Below are 24,787 nucleotides of genomic sequence, written 5' to 3'. Positions count from 1 at the left end.
CTTTATTAAAAATGAATTGAAACATCCATTCGATATTAATACGGGAACATTCATAATGCAATCGAAATCAAATATTCATCGATACGTTATAGTAAAGTAAATAAATTTAGGATTATTAAAGTTTATACATTCAATTGTTTTCACACTATTTTAGACAATTATTTTACTGACATTTTGGTCGTAATGAAATAATGGGATAAAAAGCAATATTTAATGTAGAGCTTAAATTCTAGTTGTTCCTCATTTACAATTCGAAACTTAGGTTTAAATTTAGTTTATTTACATTACAAATAATTTACTTTTAAGTACATCTATATAATATTTAATACAGATTATACAGAAGACTGAGGAGTATAACTTGCCACTATGCTTGGCGTTCGTGGACTATGAGAAGGCCTTCGATTCGATTGAGACTTGGGCAGTGCTACAATCTCTCCAGCGGTGCCGTATTGACTATCGGTATATCGAGGTGCTGAAGTGTTTGTACAAAAACGCCACCATGTCGGTCCGAGTACAGGAGCAGAGCACGAAGGCGATTCCACTGCAGCGAGGCGTTAGGCAGGGAGATGTTATATCTCCGAAACTGTTCACCGCTGCATTGGAGGACGCTTTCAAGCTCCTGGAATGGAAAGGATTCGGCATAAACATTAATAGCGAGTACATCACTCACCTTCGGTTTGCCGACGATATTGTGGTCATGGCAGAATCGTTGGAAGATCTTGGCACAATGCTCGAAGACCTTGATCGAGTTTCCCAACAGGTAGGCCTGAGGATGAACATGGACAAAACGAAGCTTATGTCGAATATTTATGTTGCGCCCTACCCAGTTTCAGTTGGGAGCTCAATTCTCGAGATTGTCGACAAGTATGTCTACATCGGACAAACGATCCAGCTAGGTAGGTCCAATTTCGAGAAGGAGGTCAATCGTAGAATCCAACTCGGCTGGGCAGCGTTCGGGAAACTACGTAACATCTTTTCGTCCAAAATACCCCAATGCCTGAAGACGAAAGTCTACAATCAATGTGTGTTACCAGTGATAACTTATGGCTCGGAAACGTGGCCTCTCACTATAGGCCTTATACAGAAGCTCAAAGTTGCACAGCGTGCTATGGAGAGGGCTATGCTTGGTGTTTCTTTGCGAGATCGAATCAGAAATGAGGAAATCCGTAAACGAACTAAAGTCGCTGACATAGCCCGACGGATTAGCAAGCTGAAGTGGCAATGGGCAGGGCACATAGTGCGCAGAACTGACGGCCGATGGGGCAGCAAGGTTCTGGAATGGAGGCCGCGTACCGGAAGGCGCAGCGTGGGACGTCCACCTACAAGGTGGACCGACGACATCGTGAAGGTAGCAGGGAAGCGCTGGATGCAGGCCGCTACCAATCGATCAATGTGGAAAGCATTAGGGGAGGCCTATGTTCAGCAGTGGACGTCCTATGGCTGACATGATGATAATGATGATGAACTGTCAAATGATTACGATTGCTTTACACAATTCCACCTCAGACTTAAATGCATTGATCGCCATCGGTGCACGCCGGCTGATCGCGTGTGATCGCGTTGGTTTGACCGAACCTTAAGTGATTTCACAACTCCCAACTTAAACTTCTATTCGAGTAAACTAGGTTCGCTCTTTATGTAAATAATTTTCTTTACCAAATTCAATTTATTGAGCTTGTCTAAATAATAATTATGACGTGATTAAAAAACGACTAAGGGACAAAATAATGTGACTATCAAGCCTCATAACCCGTCTGATCAAGTCATTTATTTGCCACTGCTTAAAGTACCAGTGGCAAATAAATTGATTGAAGAGGGTTGTTAGGCCCAGAACAGACAGTGAAACGCAACTGCAACGAAACTGCAACTGCTAGTTACTTTTGAGTTGCATCTAAGTTTCTGCCATAGCGTCCGTTGAGAGACCACACATGACGCGACCAGTTTGAAACTTTCAGTTTTAGTTTCATTCATCAGAATCATCACAAAGTTGCAGTTTCATTGCAGTTGCGTTTCACCGTCTGTTCTGGGCCTTACTTTACTTTGTGTTTAGCTTTCAATATCATTTTGGATTTAAAATATTCAGACGTAAAATAAAACACTGAATTGAAATACAACTCTTTATTAAAAATGAATTGAAACATCCATTCGATATTAATACGGGAACATTCATAATGCAATCGAAATCAAATATTCATCGATACGTTATAGTAAAGTAAATAAATTTAGGATTATTAAAGTTTATACATTCAATTGTTTTCACACTATTTTAGACAATTATTTTACTGACATTTTGGTCGTAATGAAATAATGGGATAAAAAGCAATATTTAATGTAGAGCTTAAATTCTAGTTGTTCCTCATTTACAATTCGAAACTTAGGTTTAAATTTAGTTTATTTACATTACAAATAATTTACTTTTAAGTACATCTATATAATATTACTTCAATTACAGACGAATCCAGATGTACAAATACAGAATTTTGTCAACAATAAATATTAATGTAGAAAAACGTAACGTAACTTATTAAGTTAAAAAAAATGATTACATCGTATAAAAAACTTTTGATTTCACTATATTAAAATAAATAAAAATTCAAATATTGACAATAATTAATATTTAAGTATTTAATTTTAAATATAAATGTTCAAGAGTTAAATTACATTTTCATTTATTTACAGTCATATGCACTAATTGTAATACTTTACTTTTGTTATATTCTAAACAATAACATATCTACCTAGTACGGTAGCAAGCTATATCACAAACGCGTTTTAGAGCTATCCAATAACATACTTTATTACATTTAGTTGAAGCACAAAATCCATTATTCTAAAAATATGTTTTCTAGTCGAACTAGATGAGTACAAAACTCGGGACTATACACTATTTATACATTATAAAGTTAACATTTTATATTTATTTTATAATTTACAGCGGACCAGACAATGTCAGTCATAATGACATCAATATTACTGTCATTCCTTCCTTGGTAATGACATTTTAAATCTATTTAAATACAAAATAGCCTTGTAGCACAATAACCGTTATTCCTTCATTCCCACCCAGTGTCCGGTCCGCTTAAGAGTAATGTAATAGTATTATGTTACAAGAAACATACAGGGTGTATTTTTTGATTGGGGTTACGGCCCTGACCCAAAAATTACAAGTATGTCACCCAAATTACAAAGCAAACAAGTAATTGGAGCGATTGGGAAAAAGGGAAGGGAAAATAAAAATGACATTCGCTAAAATCGTCAATATTTGTGTCAAAAACATGACAAAATAAATAGAAAAATGCCAAATAAATACGAAATCAAGTAAAGTGGTTCGGTCACAAGTGAAACGTGGAGCGAAGAAGTTACATGTTTTCGTTTTATTTATTTTTATTTCCTCTCAGATTTTGTATAAAATCCAGTCGTACTTCTCATTTCAAATTGTTAACAAAATGGGTATTTGGAATTTTGGATACAGAATAAAAAGGGTTTTAAGCTGAAAAATGTCACATGCTTCGTTACTTAGTCTGCACATAAGCTAGAACTAGCTGCTTCTCAAGAAATGTTAGAAATTTTTGAATAGGAAACAAGGATACATATTTATCTTAACAAAACACACATGTATTAAATACAACACACTATATTACTTCAAGTGTCGTATGCAATAATACAATACAAAAATCTTTAGTTACATCAAAATGTCGTATCATATCCAATCCCGTGTTTTCACGTCACAAAAAAGTCACTTACAACATAAACGCAACTCCAATAAGGGTGAGTACCATCATGAGCGACGCGACAAGCGGAGCGGAATCGCCGGCCGCTGCGAGCGCGCTAGCGGCCGCCTCCACACACTGGCGGTAGGCCAAGTGCTCAAGACACGTGATCGCGCAGAAGTGCTGGTGCGCGCACGCACCATCGCAGTTGTCGCTGCTCTCGTATCGCACGTTGTATGCTCGGAGGTATCTAATGGAGAAAATAATAGAAAAGTATTTTATATGCACACACACAAAACTTCTTGAAAATGTCTTATATTCAACAAAAACAAATACGAATGTTTTTGAAATTTTTCCGTGGTATCTCTCCAGCCCCCCTAGACAAAACGCACTTTTTGATCGAATCGAAAATCGAATCCGTCAAAACTCCATACAAAAAAGGGGCTTTTCGACCACTTTTCGACTGGTTTGCGATTATAATTTGCACTTTGTCTAGACCCACAGGACGTGCATGAAAATAGACTTGGTGCACTGAAATGTTTCATTTTAAGTAACAAACCTACACGCCCAGTATTTACACTCCGCTTTAGCCTGTAGAAAAAAATGGTCTTATTCTAATGCATTTCTTTTACCAACGAGACAAATGGGAGCAACTGTGCGAAATAAAATCGTGACTCATTAATTTAGTAAACTCTATCATAACCTCACTCTAATGGATTGTGAGTCTAGTAGAAAAAAGTAAACGTAAAAGTATTTCAATAGACTACTTAGATGACTTTCCTGCTTTGGGTATGGTTCTGACACGGGCGATAACCGCACGGTTATCTGGATAGTTCTCATTGGCGAGGCACTGAGGCTGTAACGTAAGTACGCGTGACGCCCATGGGACTACGGGTGTCTATGGGCCACGGTAATCATTTACCATCAGGTGATCCTGTCCCATAAAAAAAAGATACGGTTTGATGCAAAATTACGAGAACTGCTCACCAACCGCGCAATTATTTCTGTGTCTGTAAGGCCTTAAAGTATAAAGTTCTTACTTGTAAAACACGTTAGTTTCATGCGGAGTCCCTATCCGCAGCTTGTCGGCCAGGTTGTGCAGCGAGATGGCGGAGACCTCGTGGAGCCCATAATACTGAGTGAGGTTGTACTCAGCCGTCCACTCCGCTGCGCCTGCGTTGCGATTCGCAGCAGCCAGGTCTAGGTAGTACTGCGTGTAATCTAGCACCTGGATTAAAAAGTTATAGGTTTGATTTTTATTTATAGGTTTAATGTTTATTTTTAATGCTTAACTCAGTCAGTGAATGGGTATGGGAGCGACACGGGAGGGTATTTTTGAGACGTCAGCGTGACTTTAGATATTCTTCAGATTTGTATGCTCTGTCATCCCTCCCGTGCCGCTTTCACACCTAAGACACTAAGTTAATCGCTACCTATAACAAAAATTATAATTATTTGTATTTGTTTTGATGGATAAAATTGGCCTATTTGAAGCAAACCCGGTTTCACCAATGACGAGTGTAGAGAAGACATGCACAGCGGAGTTTAAAAGTTTTCCATGTTATAAGTATTTATTATTGATAATATTGCTCAGAATAATTACTAACTGAATTAAAAAAGCAAAATACTATCGTAAAATCAGTCAGGAAAATCATCATTAATCAAACTCAGAAAGTTTATAATTAAAAAAAAAACATCATAATTAAAAATTGTATCATTATGTCTAGTGACCTTTAAACGGTTTCAATGTATAGACTCTACCTATGGCTTTTACATTATACCAGCTACAAGTTTTTTTGCTATATACGATACTAGAGATTATATCCAAATAATATTATTTCGTAGAATAGTGTTTATGTTTCCAACAGCCTACATGTAACAGAATTTAGCTTAATCCCATAATGTAATTGAATAATTACAATAGCCTATATTATGAGACATCTAAAATATCCTTACATTTAAGACGCATCGTAATTTTCTGACGAAAATATGCAATAAATAAAAATAAATAGTGTTTTTACTATACCACCCAAAACATGTTTAAAATTGTTATGGCGCAGTTACACTATGCGGAAAATCGATCGAACAGAAACGCGACCACGTACACCGAAGTATGCGCGACGCACGGCGAAGCTAACTGAAGTGCGTCTTTACACTTTGTCTCCATCAATATCCTGCATAGTGCAACTGCGCCATCACACTTAATAATGACTTAGAGTAGGCGCACACCGTTGATTTTTCGTCGGCCGATAGTTTAGTCGGGCAGTTGATCAGTATGGGCATGTATGGGAGTGCGCACACTACGCCGATTCGATTTGGCCGATTCTTCATACAATTTAAAATCGGGCACAACTATCGGCCAACTAAAAATCAACGGTGTGCGCGTACTCTTACCTTTCCATTGTTGGTGTCAAACTTATAAAGCCTAAGGCCGGGGTTGGAGGATCCTCCGGGTTCGCGGTGCGGGCTCACTGAGGGCGCCAGGAGAGCCCATGATACTGGGCGATCTAGACAAAAAAGACACGTTTTATTTTACTATAACATTTTTAGGGATTATCAGAAAATAACCCATTTTCCACAACCAAACCATAAGTTAAATTATTCTTAGATAGTTCTAAGTTAGGCCAGTGCCTAGCTAGAAAACTTAATTTTCATTTGACCGTAAATACAATTTTAGTGCAGAGGGCTATCTTGTTTGCGCTAACAGTTGACGTGACCTTAAAGTAAGGTTGTATCAGAGGCAGACAGTGGTGTCAATAGGTGAGTGCTGAAGCGGTAGGAGAACTATCGTAATTACATTTACTAGAGCAGCGCCAATCGGTACGATAATTGGTGAGAAAGTAACGTTATTGTTTGTCTTGCTTGCTTGTTTAACCACAATAATATGGCGAAATTGCGTTTTGACTACTCATAAAAATACCTATGTAAGGGGGTCAACTAGCCGATTGATTGCGTGTGTCAAACGCCACCAAGAAAAAAGTATTACCTAGTATTCTTACCATTATCGTAAATGACTCTAAACGTATCAGCGTGGAGGTGTCCGAAGAACTGTCCGGCGATGATGCGCGCGTGCCGCCTCACCGTCCGGAGGTATTTCGCGTTTGCGTCCGGAGACGTGTCGTACGGATACCGGGAGTCCGAACCGGGGGCGGCGTGGCCTACTATGTATACCTGTGAAAGAATATAAGTCTTGTAAAAGTGTTTTGTATGGACGAAAGAACATTAGACACTATATGGCATATTAGGCAAAATAGTCCTCAATAGCCCTGAATAGAGATTCAGGTTTTTTGTGTGATTGAGTCCCGGTAACGGTCTTTTCACAGACATTACTGTGAACCCTGAGTAAGTCTGAGCCACTACTTGTTTGAGTACTTCCTTTATGTATATTCAACTCAAGCTTATAAGATCAGCGTTATGTTCTTCACACTTACTCGTATTACATGTTTTACAACAAGCAATGCAATATTGCAATGCCTGTCATCGTCTGATATAGAAAACGTCCAACATAATAATGCATATTAAAAGATAAATGAGCATGAAATTCTACACCAAGTATGGCTTCACATCTAAATACATATAACTCAAAGGTGACTGACTGACTGACATAGTGATCTATCAACCCAAACCACTGGACGGATCGGGCTGAAATTTAGCATGCAGGTAGATGTTATGACTACGTCCGCTAAGAAAGGATTTTACGAAACTCAACCCCTAAGGGGGTAAAACGGGATCTACGCGTACGAAGTCGCGGGTGGTCGCTAGTTAACTATAAAATACTTGGGGTAAGCCAAAACTAGCCTCAGTTAATTCAGCTGAAAATGCCCTCAAAATTTCATGCTGATGAAATTTGATTACGTCCTTGGTAAATAATTATTTTCAGTCCTAATGTCAAAGCTTTAAGTTCACTGGTCCAAACTTAGTCATGAGAACTTTCCACTGAAATAGTTTAATATTTCGTGACTTTGGTTAGCAGCTAGAGGATATAATTTAATTTGAAATAGAATTCTGTAACACATAAAAATGGATTTTACTGTCTCGTAGTTCTTGCAACTCACGAAGGCGAGTGAGCTTTACTTGTGTTTGTTTATAGCGTAATGTCTATCAAAACTTTTGAAAAACGAATAGTGGCGAGCCACCACACGTGTAAAGCTCACTCACCTTCGTGAATTGCAACAGACTTTCTAAGGAAACCTGTAGAACAGTGATCAGCTTTATATCTATGTCCTTCCCAACATACTTACGTAACCAAAGTACTTACTTCTTTTCAAGGGGATTTTCAGATCTTAGTTTGAGAAACCAAAAGAATTCATCAAAAACTTCATACATTTTATTCCAATAAGCAATTTAAAACAATGGAAGTCTCATTGGAGTAAAAATGCAATCGAACAACGTAAATATTATGAACGCAAAAGTATAAATAAGATCCGAAATTGGGCATATTCTCGATGTTATATAAATGAAAAACAAACAATCGCAAAAGGAAAACCGACCGGACCGGCTTCCAAGAAAATTAATTTTAGTTACGCAATTACTGCTTCACTAATTGAAATAGCCTTCAAATCCCTAGTTAATTTCACAAACGTACCTACTACAAAGTGGACCTTCATTAAAATGCGTACGCGCAACAAATTGAATTTAAATCCAGAGATTTACGGGGAATATTTGTTGTGGAAAATAAATTGGATTTTTCCAGGCCCGCATCGTTTTCAAAGCCTTCGTGACGGGATCTGTGTCGTATGGTGGTCAGGGATTGATATTTTTCCATGAATACTCGTACACACGTAATTTTTAATTACAGATAGCATTTTGAGCATGTTATTATGTCGCAAACTTTGCAAGCTTGGACAGTTATGCAGCGAATGAAAAACTTTTAGCAATAATTTTCAAAACTTTACGAGTTCATTATTTTATAGTAGGTATATTGAAATTTCTCATTTCATTGTTTTTATTTACAGTGATTTATTGATTGTAGAAAGAATTCAAGTTTTGAATGTACAATTCAATTCAATTCAACACATAAATGTAAACATGCCAAACATTACTCTCTATTCTGCCATCAGTTAAAATTAAATATACAAAACCCTCTCATTTCTGAATAACATTAAGTACTTTCTAAATTTAGGTCGTGTTCGTTGTAAATATTTCATACATTCGTATTTACGCTGGACAATTTGTTTATTTTATTTGTTCGCCTAAACGTGCCTAGACTATCCCGACGAGTATTTCGCAAAATTAATATTCAAACGTATATAAAATCAGAAAATTTTAGTACATTTGCAACTCATCACGCTTTTTATCCGCCTGAAAAGAACCACGATTGCGGGTTTTGTGATGTACTATTACACCGTGGTACATTGTTAATACTGAACTGCTATTGTACTTTTAGCTGTATCAAATTACTTTATTTCCGTTTTGAATACACAGCGTAATAAGATTCAGTATGCAAGATTGTATCGCGGATCTAAGTATGACTATAAATATCACTTGTTGTAGTCTAATATAAATGTGGCTAGATTTGTAACTGGATTGCTACGGGTCAAGTACCTACTGTAATAGTATAGTATGTAATATAAAAAATCTTGTAAAATGTTGGGAATTAAACTCATGATCCTATTTTGAAAGTCATATTATTATTAATTTAATTGAAGTGATCATTCTTTTCTCACAAAGCAGCGCGCTTACACTCACGATCAACATAACTGGCTTAAATGTTTTTTTAATAAATTTAAAACATTGGCACCACAAAACGATGTAATTAGTAATTTGTTAAAAAAAACTCTAAATACACCTCTTGATCGAACTCTGATTTTTTTGAAGGATCAAAAATTTGTGGGAACTTCAAGGCGAGGGTGAATAGGGACTTTCAGGACAGCTAGGTACCTACCAACCTATACTGCATCTCACTTTGTGCTGCATAAAAAAATATCTCAACTACTGGGTTGGTTCTAGTTTCGTTCTAAATAACACAAAAATATCATACAAGACCGCCATTCCAAAATACAAAACGTATCGGCAATCTATTACTCACACCACACGGGCACTATACGGCTGTTAACCGCCAGCCCAAATTCTTGTTCTTCCATATTTTTGCTTAATGTATTTACCATTACATAAAGTTTCCCATGTCGCGTGTGTGTGATTTGTAACTGCAATGTTTATTTGAGTCACGTTGGAAATACATTATTCCATGTTGGCCAGCTGTTTTTATCTGGTCCGTAATACAGGTGAATGTAGTAAACATACTTCTTTCTTATCATACAAATATTAAAAAGAGGTATAATGTATGTGAATGTGAGTAACGTATAAACTCCAAAACTACCAAATTGATTTCTAAAATGTTTCACTGATAGAATGATACATTTTACTTAGTAACGTAAGGTTATAGACAGTGGAAGCAGCATGCAAAAGCTAGTTATATTAAGCTGAAAACGAATAAGTAAGGTAAGTGCCCCCTACTTCGGTATATTAAGGCTCTTACGACTTAAACATTTTATTTAAAAATAACCAAGCATGATATCAGTATGAAAGCTTTTTTATGCTAAACTTTGGTCTTTTGACAGTAAGTTAATACATAATTTATAGTTATATAGTTTGAACTTTTTTTTATATTAATTGTTCTGCGGACCTCTTGTTTGGATCCTGTTTCGTGACAAAATTTTGCTCTGTTTCTAAGTTCGTGAACTCATGTCCCCTATTTCGGGATAAGGTTTTATGCATCCAGTTAGGATATTTTAATAATGATTAAGGGTTTAATAAATTTAAAAACGATAATATAAATTTAGAATAAAATAATTATGTGAAATTGACGATATTACTTTCCTGAAATATTCATAAGAAATAATGTGAGTCTAGCTAGGTACGTACCTACGTATAATATTTTGATTTGTTAATTCTAACAATATGTGAAAATATTTATATGTATAACCATTAGTAATGTAGGGGGGGGGGGGGGGGGGAACTTACCCCCCCCCCCCTTGGTACCCATACAATTTTGATTTGTTATTTCTAGCGATATGTGAAAATATTTATTTAACCATTATTCTCCCCATAATCCCACCCCTGGAGCTGTTTCAAGTGAGGGTAGCCCCCCCCCCTGAAAATAACCCCAGATACGCCAATGACTCATAATAAAAAGTAAGTAATTAATTAATTTCTTAGGTAGGTAAGTATTAAAAACTAAAAAATATGTCGATTTCTTTAATGGTATGTGTCATAAAAGTACCTAACACCATACATTTCTATATCACGAACTTGGAAAAAAGTAACAATAATACGGTTCCTTGTTTCGTGATACTGATTATTCCAAATTCCCCAAGTAAAATTCATGGATTATTGTCAAAATGTGTCAATTAACTATTATCTATCCCATATGCAATACAAATAAACAAAGATAAATGAAATAAATCGAAATAAAACCAAAATTATGCTGGTACTACTTATGCTAATTTATCTTAAAATTGGTCATTTATGTGAACTTCAGACTCGTGTCATATAAATTCTAGTGGACGAAACATATACCGAATTTGGGTCATGAGAAACTTAAATAAATGCATTATTTGTTTCATAACTTACATTTAAATTATCATAAATAATTATTTAAAAACCAAGCATCAAAATATTATCCATAATATCCTTGAATCGGTAGTGTCACGAAATAGGGGACACCCGAAAAATAATATGTACGTTATTTCGTGAGTCAATTAATCGCAGTTTTAAAGGAATTCTACGTTTTCATATAACTTTTTTCTAAGCCAAATCAATTGTCAAGGAACACATGAAACCACTATTACAAGTTTTATTTAAATGGACGTTCCTTCGCCTTTTTATAAGCTTAAGAAGTTGGAGCGCTAACCTTACGGTGAGAGCAACCTTTGCAAGCCGCACGGATGTTTTTGGCTCTCTGAGCGTTTGAAGCTTCGTATTGCTCTCATTTTTGGCGCCACAATGTTGGTACTTGATTTTTTAGATAGCTTAAATAATAGAGTTTTTGTAGTAATGAAGATATTTTATAAATAATATTCCATTTGCTTATTATTTGAGCTAGAAAAAAAAGTTACGAACTTACGTACTATCACGAACTAGTAGCCGTTTACCTTAGGGGAAAGTAGTACGAGTTGATCCCCTGGGGTAAGATGATCCTTCGCGATTGTGCTGAAACCACTCACGTCATTTAGTTTCTTTCACTGGTAAAACATAGCTCTGGACACCTCCCTGCCTCAGTCAAATCGTAATGGTGGCGTGAGCGATACATCGAATTTGACGAGAAAAAAGAAAAATTGTGTACTTCTGATCTAAAATAGGCATGACTTTGAGCTTATGTTACTTTTATTCAAACAATGTTAAATGTAATTACTGTTGTCTTTAGGCTTTCTTTTATGTTTAATTTTAATATTTTGGCCATAAAAACATGGCCGCGTACTTGTAGATTATTTTAGCAAATATTTAACAAATCCCTTCCTATATGTACGAGATGATCCCTGGGAATTAAAACAAAAAAGTCAATGTAGTTGGTAAAGGGAAGTGAAATAAAAGAAAGAGAACTTCATATAAGTCACTTGAATCTGAAGAAGATGATACTGAGTGGCTGTACTGAACAGAAAAGTTTTTAAGCGATACCAAGGGTGAAGGATGGATAAAATGTTATGCATGTGGAAAATGGGGCCATAAAGCATGTGCTGGGGTAGAGGGTGATGAAGCAGGTGAATTTATTTGTGATATATGCAACACAGCTCCAGCCAAAAAGCGTTTAAATTATTTAAACGCTTTTTAGCAGGTACTTAGAAAGAATAAGTTATTTTCGTTATTTAATTCGTAAATGTTTTTCTTTTCTAACTTTTTAACGATTTGTTCGCATAATTAGATACTCCGAAAGGAATACAACCAGAAAAGAATAGATCATAGAATAGAATCATAGGGATCATCTTACCCCTACCTGGGGGATCATCTTACCCACAGGGGTGTACAAGATGATCACTTTGTAAGGTTTTGCAAAAAATGTAATATTTTAATGAAACCTCAATTAATTTCTGGTTTTGAGTATAAGGAAAGTTGGATAGATAAATATACTAGTAGTAATCGTCTTTATTTTTGGTTTACCTTGAAAAATATGTATTTTACAGCGATTCCCGCTTAAGGGGATCATCTCGTACTACTTTCCCCTACACTTATGAGAGCTTTCCCTGAGCTTTATCGAATAACATAACTTATGACATTGTACTCATTTACATTTACTTTCGGTGCTCGACATTATATTTGCTTTAATATGTAGGTATTTAAATAAATAATCCATTTTACATACACAAAAAAGTATAGGTATTAAACCTGTATGTCTGTTAAGGTAAGGTAATAAGTTTTTCATTTTATTACTACACTCTGGATCTTGTGATTGTTGGATTAATAATGTAAATTTTTATTTTTTAAACCTACTCCATTTTTCTCCACTGTGCCTTCCCTCTGCCTGGGCCCCGCGGCCATTTGTAAACTTGAATTATCACCGGGCCTATTGAAATGATTCATAATTGTAGCTGAAAACACGTGCCGTGGCAGCTAAAACCTAATGTAACACAACATAGAGGGTTGTTACAGATAACGAAACGAGGTTACAACGTTTCTTTGGTAACAAAGATTGAACAACTTTTGTTAATTTGATTTTATTGCTCAGGTCTTTTTGTTTTGGATGCTTTATTAAAAGACAACATACGACGTAGTTATTTATTTAACATTTTCTTGTTAAGCCTGGAAATAATATTTATTAGAGTTTTATACGAATTCTTGTAATACTTGAGAGGAAAAAATCATATAGACTTTTTGCTGATGTTAAAAAAATAGTAGAAGTTAGTGTGAATAAGCTGCAGTTTGAACTAAAATAAATAACTTATTTATAAAATTGAGCAACACATAAAAAAAGAAAAAAATGATTTTAAGTGATGCGAGTAAAGTGAAGCTTCACCCCTAAAATCATTCAATTCATAAACTGTAGCTATAATAACTTTTTACTAAACGAAATAGAGTTAAATCGGCTCCGACATCAGAAAACATTGATTTATGACAGGAGAATGACGCCCGTAGTCACAAACATTACTAAGAGGTCTCACAGTGCGCGTGGACGCACAGGGTGACACACGAACCAATCACAGAGCCCTATTCAACGCTGCGCGTTCGATTTGCTGCTTCACATAGGCAAGCATCGTTTGTGTTCATACGGGCGTAAGGAATGTTACTCAATCAGTGTGCGTACCATGAGTTTACGTTATGTGAGCTCGCTAGCGAGTACGTCAAAAAAATCTATGAAGATTATATTTCTTGAAAGTAGCCGCTAGGGTAGCGCATTTTCTTACATAACTTTTCAATTCCTATCATTGGAGGTCCGAAAATATTTCTCATACAATTTGATACCATAATGATCATTCTTCATAAAAAATTTAAAACCTACATATTTAAAAACATAATCATTGATATTCATAATATCAAAAATCATACACTTAGTTTTTACTAATACTTGTTTTCATATATTTTTCTATACTAATGATCGAAACTCATAATCATTCGAATAAATAACTATAATATTCATAAATGTGATGTATCCTAATATTTGTTTTCATAAATTTATTACTCATAAGTGTATTTATTTATCCATATTATTGAAAATCATGATGTCTATATTCGTATTAAATCGTATTTTAACATTAAATTAATTTGAAATGGTCCAAAACAGGCAATATTTTGTGCCAAAAAATAACATGACAGAAACGAATCGCTGCAAAACCGACTCCACGTAGTCTTGTCTGCCCTACCCCTAGAGTGTAATTTAACACTAGAAGTGCCGAAGATTGCGACCCCCCTAAAAGCGCCACTGGGTCAATTTTGTCCCAGCATATATTTTGTAACATTTTTTAGTTTCAGACATGAACATTATGGTTAAAACTATTTGTAGTATCCTTAAAAAAAGGTATATCTATATAATTAAATCAATATGTACTTATTTCTTTAAAAATACAAATGTATTCAATTTTAATTTTGAATTATTAAAAGTTAGATATTTTTGGTTTCGTCTCATATTACATGGTGTTATACTGTATTTAAATTATGAAATCACATCTTTCACTAGTCATTATTCTTTTTGAAAGAAAAATAAATATCTTAAAAATATCAGTGCACATTTTGCACAAAGTGTTTTTGTATGTTTTTTTTGTCTCTCTGGTGTACTATGTGTTTATGAATGTCTATAGGTATGGTTATTTTTCTGTTATCCGTACACGTACAGTGAAGTTTTTTACCAGTTACAATGAAAAGTATGTACGTAAAATTTTCGAAATTGTATAAGTCACACATTTTAAAAATGTATCAAATCATAAAATCTATGAAATTGCCAATGTCTAGAAGCCACCTTTCTTCTAATATTATACATGTAAAAGTTACTAAAGATTGATGAATTGAAGGATGGGTGGACTGATGAATGGATAGGAAGGATGAATGGGTGGATATATGCCTTGAACTTGAACTAAGTGAGTATGGATTCATGGTTAGATCGATGGATGTTTTTTCACTCTTTTACGCAATAAATACTAAGCCGATCCTAATAAAACTTTGCAGTTTTATTGCTAATACTTCAGAATAACATAATATAGGCTATAATTTAGAATAATGTTCAGTTATTTGGTCAAATAACAACGATAAATGTAAAGGAATTAGGTATTTTTATGATAAACTTAATTTCTCACGGGTGAAGTCACAGGCAAAAACTAGTACAATATATTTACATTTCTGCATTGTCACGACTCGTGCTCGTGGCTCACGAGTCACCTAAACGCTCCTCACCTCTCCACTCTCGTATCTCCTCGAAACAAGGACTCTTCGTCGAATAATTGTTGCAAATACCAGGGTGGGACAAAATTGACCCAGTGGCGCTTCTAGGTAAAACCGATTTAAAAAAAAATTCTATTAATATTATAGTATTAAAAACATTAAAAAATAATAAAACTCAATAAATCAGAAAAAGTCAAAAAGTTTCATGGACTTTCGTTAAAAAATAAAAAAGTTAGAGACGATCAAACTCGCGAGTGGGACAAAAATGGGACGGCGGCCTTTCTAGTGTTAAAAGCCGGAGGCGCGGAGGGAGGGCAGCCCTCGCCCGCTGTAACGAGGCTCAGGCGCCCGGGTGAGCTGGAGTGGCTGAGGCTGGTCGCCGAGGCGCCGAAGGCGCCGATGGCGATCCAAAAAGCCGAAGCTGCGGAAGCAAGCGTGGGTGCCTGAGCCTCGTTACGCAAGGGCGGAAGGGCTGCACATCCCGCAGCGCCGGAGACGAGGAGATACCAATGCATGCTGCATGCTTGCTTTCATGCTGCATGCTCTGCATGCTTATCTACTCTATTAAATTATATATTATGATTTTTTTAAAGATACCAGTATGTCGGTTATAAAGTAAATTATTCTGAACAACAACATTATGAGTTGAAGAATGTTCTTAGTAACAACATTATTAATTAAAACAATATGATCAATGAATGTTATGAAGAAAAAAGATCTGAAAATAAAAATTATGTATTTTAAATGGTTCTTGGTAGTAACAGTATTGATAAAAAAATTATGATTACTAACTGTTATGAGCTCCGATGGTAGTAATAAAAATTTATGAATAAAAAAAGTATGAAAAATAAAATTATGAAGAGAGATTATTATGAACACAAATCGGTAGTAAGACAAAGAATAGGATTTAGAATTTTATGTGAGCCAATATAGAACCAGCCGCTAGGGGCGCTGCACAAATTATGTCATATATTAATGTCATTTTTTACGCAGTCGCTAGCGAGCACACCTAACGTAAACTCATGGTAAGCACACAGAATAGTGAAAGTAAATATTCAAGGGTTCGACTTTTAAAACCGACTTTCACTTGTGTTTGAAAGCGATTAGATTAACGAGTTTCTAATCTGTAATTTATTAGAAGCGGCGGCGCCGGATTTCCTCGCCGCTGTTCCGGCGGGGTAGTTATGAGACCGCCCGTAGTGCATTACTTGTTTTATCACATGCCGGCTAAAATGTGGTGAAAACACAAAATAAAAGTACAAATTAGTACTTTTGTTACGCCTATTTAAAGTTAACTGGTAACTTAATAATAGGGGATATTATGCAGTAAAAATAAAGCAAGTAGGTAAGTCGAGGTTTTTGGTTGAAAAATATAATTTACTATCGGCCGCCTGTGACCTAGTACGCGCGATCTCCATTTACCCCCTTAGAAATTGAATTTTGCAAAATCCCCTTTTAATAAGCTCCTACGTTCTAAAAAGAAGCCCCATGCAAAATTTGAGACTCCTAGCACTTGTAGTTTCTGAGATTTCGTGATAAGTCAGTCAGTGACCTTTCGCTTTTATATAGGTACATAGATTGCAACTTATATTAAATGCTCCAGTATTAAGTCTGATTTGTAGCTGTCCGTACCTGCTAAACTCAAAAAGTTTTGCAGTACAAAACTTTTTCCAAGAAGGTGTTCAAAGCTTAAACTATGCGATTTCAGGAAAACCTGGGAGCTTTAGAACTTCCCAACATCTGGATTGCAATCTTTTCTCTTTGAAATACGAAAGAGTTTATCCTACATAACCAGATATCCCCTTTTCAACCGACTTCAAAAAAGGAGGAGGTTCTCAATTCGACCCGTATGTTTTTTTTTTTTTTTTTCTATGTTTGTTACGCGATAACTCCGCCAATTATGAACCGATTTGAACAAATCTTTTTTCGGCGTATAGGTAATACCTCAAGGGTGGTCCCATTTAAATTTAATAATAAAAAATACAACCCCCAAGGGTGGAAAATTGGGGATGAACTTTTTTATACGCAATATCTCCGCCGATTATGAACCAATTTTTTTTGGTCTCAGTGTACTGCCTACCTTCAGTGGTAACATCAAGGTAATAATTAGTTAACTAAAAAGCAAGAAATAAGTAAAATTTTATAAAAAAAAAATAAAACCGACTCCAAAAAACCTACACTAAAACGTAGAAAAATAATTACTAATTACCTACTTATTTATTAGGACGAATTATTAATATTTATGTAGGTATACCATGATTGATACTTTTGGAGTCGGTGCAGGCAAACTTTACATGTTTCATAATCTTGGCACTGGGAGTGCTTGGATGAAAAACAATTTAAATTAGTCTTCAACTTCAACGACCGGTCTGCCCACATCCTTTCCGCGACCTTCACCAGTTCGTTGGTCCACCTAGTGGGAGACTTGCCACACTAAACTGGACACACGTGTGTCCAGTCTCTTTCGGCATGGGGCACACTGAAAACCAGCGTCGTGGCCTTCCTCACGGCATATGCTGAGTGGGCTCCCATTGCATCGCTGTGCGACAGGGTGGCACTGCTCAGTTTACTTTCTCTTCCATTGTATGTTTTATGTGTTACCTCTGTCTTGTTTGTTTTTTTTATTTACCTCTTTTGTCCATTGCAATAAATGTTTCTTTCTTTCTTTCAAGTTGGTAAATAAGCCAAAATTGGGTTGTAGCCCGTGGTCGCCACTCGGGAACCACTATGCCCGGGCCCATTCTAAAAACTATGTGAGCCATCTATTGCCATTTAAGTTTGACAATTCTGCGATTCAATCTGATTAACTTAAAATAAATAAGATTTCTTGTTTTTAGAGGGTCCTATTGAGTTTTACAGATGCCTATGGTGGCTCATTGAGTCTGACACCAGTGTGCTTATCATGACGGTGTGCTCGCTAGCGATTGCGTAAAAAAAATGACTTAATAACACGATATTGTGCAGCGCCCCTAGCGGCTACTTTCAAGAAATAAAATCTTCATAGATTTTTGACGTACTCGCTAGCGAGCATACCTAACGTAAACTCATGGTAAGTACACAGAACTGTGACTTCAGTTATTGCAATCCACACTATACATATTGCCGGCCGTTTGCTGTAGTGGTTCGGAACGGACTACTATGCCGAGAGGTCCCGGGTTCGATTCCCGGCCGGCCAAAAATCCCAACTAATATTATAAATGCGAAAGTAACTCTGTCTGTCTGTCTGTCTGTCTGTCTGTCTGTCTGTCTGTCTGTCTGTCTGTCTGTTACGCTTTCCCGCTTAAACCTCGCAACCGATTTTGATGAAATTTGGCATAGAGATAGTTTGAGTCCCGGGAAAGAACATAGGATAGTTTTTATCCCGGTTTTTGAAACAGGGACGCGCGCGATAAAGTTTTTCTGTGACAGACAAAATTCCACGCGGGCGAAGCCGCGGGCGGAAAGCTAGTTGAATTTAATTTTAATTTCTGTGATGGGTCTGGGTATGTTCTATGTATAATATGTATGCATTTACAAAAATAAAGTATTTAAGTATGTTTATATCCGTCGTCTAGTACCCATAGTACAAGCTTTGCTAAGTTTGGGACTAGAAGCGTAGTGTAAAATGACCAAGAATAAAAAAAAAAAGTGTAAAACAAGAAGACTAACTAGATTAAACTATTAATACACAATATCGCGAGGACAAAGCCAACATAAAAGTTCCCGAACCATTCAAACAAGGAATCTAAAAGTCTTTGCCGCCAGCTGAAACCACGAAATGAGTTCCCCAACTTTTGATTAATACTAAAGGTATTATGAAACTTTTATTGGTTGTTGTTAGGTTCAGGCAATTAATATCAGTAATATGAAACTCTGAATGGATATTATTAGTTTGAATATAATAGAGCCTTGGGGAGTTAGAGGGCACTGGCAGAAACAGGCAAGGGTTTCCTTTAGTGCTTTACTAGCAAATAGCATAAAATATAATCATGCTTACACGACCCAGATATCAATAAATCTAAAAGTTTTTACACGTGTATCATTGAAAGATCCAATACATAGTTAATTTACTGACGGAAACCATTGAAGTAAAATAAACATCAAAAACAATACTTGTCAAAAAAACCAAGTCTCGCAACTCAGTTGTTCTACGGTAAAAAGTTGTGAGATCCATGTAATACCAAGTCCAGGCCAGGAAATCTTTAACGTTTTACATAAATTATTGACTTGGCCATCGCATGAAAACACGTGTAAATTAAATTATTTAGTGCGATGGATGGATGGACTACTGGTTCAAATTGAATGAAATTTGAAATATACCGTGTCTTTACAATGCCTGCATGGATACTGAAAATTCAGTCTTCTAGTTTTATCCACAACGATGATACAGGGGGTCGAAAATGGCCAGAATTGCTTCGAGAAAAGGATGGTACGGCCGTGCCGCTTTTTGCTCGACTTGGTGGGGGCACGGCAGTGCCCCCAGATAATATCGACGGCTTCCTAGCCATAGAGGAATCATTCCTCGCACAACGAAAATTAAGACTCCCATGTTATTCACACAAGGGATATTACCCAGTTTAGCATAGTATATGTACACATCTAGGGATGTCAATACCGTTTATAATGGCGTGCATTTGCCCAGAATTCTCAATTCCTCATGCGATGCTTTTGAAAGTGAATGACAATATCCTTGTGGAATTATCATTCGGCAAATCTGAAAATCCTATGCTCAGCAGTGACGTCCTGTGGCTGAAATTATGATGATGATGAATGGGTCCAAATTATGGCTGATTAAGCCCCATTTTTTTATTCTTAGTTAAAAAACTAAGGCTGGATTGCACCATCTTACTTTAACAGTAACTATGAAAATAACTGGTGCTTTTTGTATGGAATTTGACAGATTTTTTACGTTTATTGAAGTCAAGTAAGATGGTGCAACTCAGCTTAATTGTAAAATTTTGCTACTAATGGTTAATTATGAACAAAATGTAAACAAATAGTTAAAAAATGTACTAAAAGTCAAGCTAACCATTGTGCGAAAAACATTTTTTTTTCTGATGTTTAACCACTTGTCATTTGACATCTGTCAAATTTGACCATTAGTTTTTTTTTGTCTTCGGCACTTTTGCGATTTTGGTTAAAGTACCTAATAATGTGCTCACAGTTTTTATTGAACTTCGAAAGTTCTGAGCTCAAAGGGCGTTTAGTTGCAGTCTGCTAATGGATACAGTCTGCTACCAAACGTGAAAAGAGAGAGAGATCCAACAATACGTAGCTTACAAGCTATGTTTTGTTGATCCCCTTGAGTTGATGGACTATTGAGTTGATGAGGGCTATGAACGTGACGATTGGTTGGGATTTTGTTATGATTTGTTGTGGTTTATAGGGGTCAATCCTTAAATTGTTACATGTCATCTCGTGCTCATGCCGGAGTCTGCTAAATATTGGGCAGTCTCGCATGAGAAGGTCAATATCCTGTACGCTGGAGTCATCGTAGGGGCAGTAAGGGTTGTCTATGATCTTGAAGCGGTGTAGGTAGGATTTGCGAAAACCGTGGCCAGTAAAAATCTGCGAGCTTTCAAAGGACGGCCCCTGGTTATTTTAACTACGAATCAAAAAACCGGGCCTTATCTGTAAATCCTTACCATATCCTTATTAGTCGTAGCCTTCTCTAGCTCAGCGTCCAGCCAGTCCCACTGGCGCTTGGCGTGAGGGCTGCTCGACTCTCGCACGCTGAACAGGTTGGTGTTGAGGACCACTATCCTTAGCTTGCTGTAGGATTGTTCTATTGTGTAGTACCCGCCTGGGGACAAATTATTCAATGTAGTTAAATTAATTGTTCCAAGGGCTGATCTTATTTATTATGTTTTTCTTCTTGCATTTACTGATTGGTAAGACTAGAGGCAGATAGTGTCAACTAGAAAAAGTCTCAGCAGCTATCTGTGTGCTTACCACGAGTTTATGTTAGGTGTGCTCGCTAGCGAGTGCGTCAAAAAATACTATGAAAATTTTAGTTCTTGAAAGTAGCCGCTAGGAGTGCTGTACAATCTGTCCTACATTTAATGTCATTTTTTCAAGCAATCGCTAGCGTGCACACCTAACATAAAGTCATAGTAAACACACTCATATATTTTTATTAATTAACTCACAAGAAGATGATGGCGTATGCATAAGCTAAACTTAGCAGTAATTGTATAATTTAGCCCTAACGAGCTCTAAATCTTATTCAGGGCTGTACCCACTTGTCATTAACTACCCATAATTTATTATGTTCACTTCCGTAGTCTTCATAAAAGTTCTGGCAGTGACGTAACTGTTAGGGTTTACCGTGTTTGACTCTTTAAACACTCCATTAAATCAGTGTGCTTACCACTGAAGCCATTAAAGAAGAATAATTAGTACTAACCGTTTTGAAAGGTCTGCATAGCCTCCAACGGCAGCCAGTGCATCCACAAGTTAGTGAGGCTGGCAGACGGCGCTGGATCCAAGTGACCCAGCACTGGGAACACGAAGTGGGAACTGAAGGTCTGGCTCAACAGCTCCGTCATGTTCCTGATCGCCTGGTACTTTGTGTCTTCGTTGCCGGTGTACCGGGCGGCTATGATGTCACTGATAAAAAGAGTGATGTTAGACGTTTCTTTATAATAATAAATAATTTATTTCAGACTTTCATAATTTTATGCTCTACGATATTTAGGTTGATGTATATTGTTACTGAAAGTGTATTACCCCAAAAATACAGTATACTTTGTTATGTTGCCTAAAAAATATATTAAAAACTCAGCACAGACATTGAATTTTGAGTTTAAATTAAGGACAGTTTTTCAGAAGCGCAAAATTTATGTACAACATACTAATGTGTCATTAAAAAGCTCTTAGATTTATTCCTAAAATGGTATCAGTTAGCGTACCAAACACCAAACACGACAAATAATTTAGCTGTCCCTCTAAAATTCTGTCCAAATTGAATAGTTTATTGCAATAAATGCATCACAAAAAAAAAACTCTGCATCGTGAAACGAAGTAATCGTAGGATTTATTTCGGATAATCATACTTTTATTTTTGTCTGGAGATTTGATTTTTTTTTTGAAGGGACACGCGCTGATATCTTCAAGAGCTTTTCCAGCTTCACCGGGCAGAGTGGTGAGTACAGAAGGTACTCTAGCCGTTTGGCGACCACTCTCGTCGAGTGTGGGCTTCGCTTCGATTTCTTACCCTGTCCACAGCACGAACTCCACGTTCTCCGAGTGACGCGTGCGCATATACCGCGCGGCCGACTCGATCAGCTCGAGCGAGCTGTCGCAGGAATAGTCGCCGAAGCGGCCGAGCGCTCTATGGTGGCCGGAACTGCCCCGCTCGTCCGCTCTCCGACAGTCTGGAAGAAACGATGGCTTTATTATTACGTTCTTCTTATATCGTGAGTCGGAACATATGAGGATCAACCCTAGAGTCAGATTCAATGAGTGAGCGCTTTTTAAAAGTGTAATTGAGAAAGAAGACTTTTATGAGTCATAAGGAGCTACGAGTATGCACAAGGCGATCAGCTCGATCGAGCTGTCGCAGGAATAGTTGCCGAAGCGGCCTTGCGCTCTATGGTGGCCGGAACTGCCCCGCTCGTCCGCTCTTCGACAGTCTGGAAGAAACGTTGGTGTTATTGTGATATTCTTCTTCTATCGTGAGTCAGAACATATGAGGATCAACCCTAGAGTCAGATTCAATGAGTGAGCGATTTTAAAAGTATAATTGAGAAAAAATACTTTTAGGAGTCATAAGGAGCTATGTAAAAGGCGATCAGCTCGAGCGAGCTGTCGCAGGAATACTCGCCGAAGCGGCCGAGCGCTCTATGGTGGCCAGAACTACCCCGCTCGTCCGCTCTCCGACAGTCTGGAAGAAACGATGGTGTTATTGTGACATTCTTCCGTGTGGATGAAAATAAATGAGGATTAATCTTAGTGTCACAAAAAATAAATAACTTTCATGAGTCATAAGGAGCTATGCACAATCTCAGCTCGAACGAACTGTCGGAGGAATGAGCGCTCTAAGGTGGCTCCGAAAGTCTGGAAGAAACGATGGTGTTATTATGACGTTCTTCTTCTATCGTGAGTCAAAACAAAATTAAATTAGAATCAACGCTAGGAACAGATTCAATGAGTAAGAGCGCTTTTTAAAAGTATAATTGAGAAAAAATACTTTTATGAGTCATAAGGAGCTATGCAAAAGGCGATCAGTTCGAGCGAGCTGTCGCAGGAATAGTCGCCGAAGCGGCCGAGCGCTCTATGGTGGCCGGAACTGCCCCGCTCGTCCGCTCTTCGACAGTCTGGAAGAAACGATGGTGTTATTATTACGTTCTTCTTATATCGTGAGTCGGAACATATGAGGATCAACCCTAGAGTCAGATTCAATGAGTGAGCGCTTTTTAAAAGTATAATTGAGAAAAAAGACTTTTATGAGTCATAAGAAGCTATGCAAAGGGCGATCAATTCGAGCGAGCTATCGCAGGAATAGTCGCCGAAGCGGCCGAGCGCTCTATGGTGGCCTGAACTGCCCCGCTCGTCTGCTCTCCGACAGTCTGGAAGAAACGATGGCTTTATTATTACGTTCTTCTTATATCGTGAGTCGGAACATATGGGGATTAACCCTAGAGTCAGATTCAATGAGTGAGCGCTTTTTAAAAGTGTAATTGAGAAAAAAGACTTTTATGAGTCATAAGGAGCTATGTAAAAGGCGATCAGTTCGAGCGAGCTGTCGCAGGAATAGTCGCCGAAGCGGCCGAGCGCTCTATGGTGGCCGGAACTGCCTCGCTCGTCTGCTCTCCGACAGTTTGGAAGAAACGATCGTGTTATTATGACGTTCTTCTTCTATCGTGAGTCAAAACAAAATTAAATTAGAATCAACGCTAGGAACAGATTCAATGAGTAAGAGCGCTTTTTAAAAGTATAATGAAAAAAAACGCTCGCTCGTCCGCTCTCCGACAGTCTGGAAGAAACAATGGTGTTACTGTGGCATTCTTCTTCTACCATGATGATTATGACGGAGTCGAAACTGCCTAGTTCACACCAATACATAGTTTTATAGAGGCTGAGTATAGGGACCGAGCGTCTAGCTTTGTTAGTTCTCCTCAGAATTAGCCCATTATGAAATTTGTAAAACTAAGTCCTTCCTTCCTTCCTTCCTTTATGCATAACAAGGCAGGTATTTGACCACAATCGCACCTGATGTTAAGTGCCTTATTTTCCACTTATTGATAAAGTCTTTGATAGCTTATTGGAAAGTAAATGTCTACTAGATAAAC

At 37.1% G+C, this 24,787-nt stretch overlaps 1 protein-coding gene across 1 annotated transcript in view; it reads right to left on the bottom strand.

Annotated features, from left to right (window-relative positions):
• Positions 1-2,103: 2,103 nt before the first annotated feature.
• LOC135074261 (acid sphingomyelinase-like phosphodiesterase 3a) overlaps positions 2,104-24,787 on the bottom strand; it is a 105,577-nt gene continuing 82,893 nt past the window's right edge. Inside the window, exons 4-12 of the mRNA XM_063968547.1 lie at positions 23,963-24,064; positions 23,027-23,128; positions 22,711-22,870; positions 21,901-22,103; positions 21,140-21,297; positions 6,710-6,881; positions 6,105-6,217; positions 4,751-4,938; positions 2,104-3,960 (exon numbers count right to left, since the gene is read on the bottom strand). Of these exons, the coding sequence (XP_063824617.1) occupies positions 3,741-3,960; positions 4,751-4,938; positions 6,105-6,217; positions 6,710-6,881; positions 21,140-21,297; positions 21,901-22,103; positions 22,711-22,870; positions 23,027-23,128; positions 23,963-24,064 (1,418 nt within the window). The 3' untranslated portion in view covers positions 2,104-3,740. The remainder of the gene's footprint in view (positions 3,961-4,750; positions 4,939-6,104; positions 6,218-6,709; positions 6,882-21,139; positions 21,298-21,900; positions 22,104-22,710; positions 22,871-23,026; positions 23,129-23,962; positions 24,065-24,787) is intronic.

Source organism: Ostrinia nubilalis, chromosome 8, assembly GCF_963855985.1.
Source record: "Ostrinia nubilalis chromosome 8, ilOstNubi1.1, whole genome shotgun sequence".
NCBI lineage: Eukaryota > Metazoa > Arthropoda > Insecta > Lepidoptera > Crambidae > Ostrinia > Ostrinia nubilalis.
Note: the sequence above shows the minus strand (reverse complement) of the source record. Positions and strands in the feature narration are given on the sequence as shown.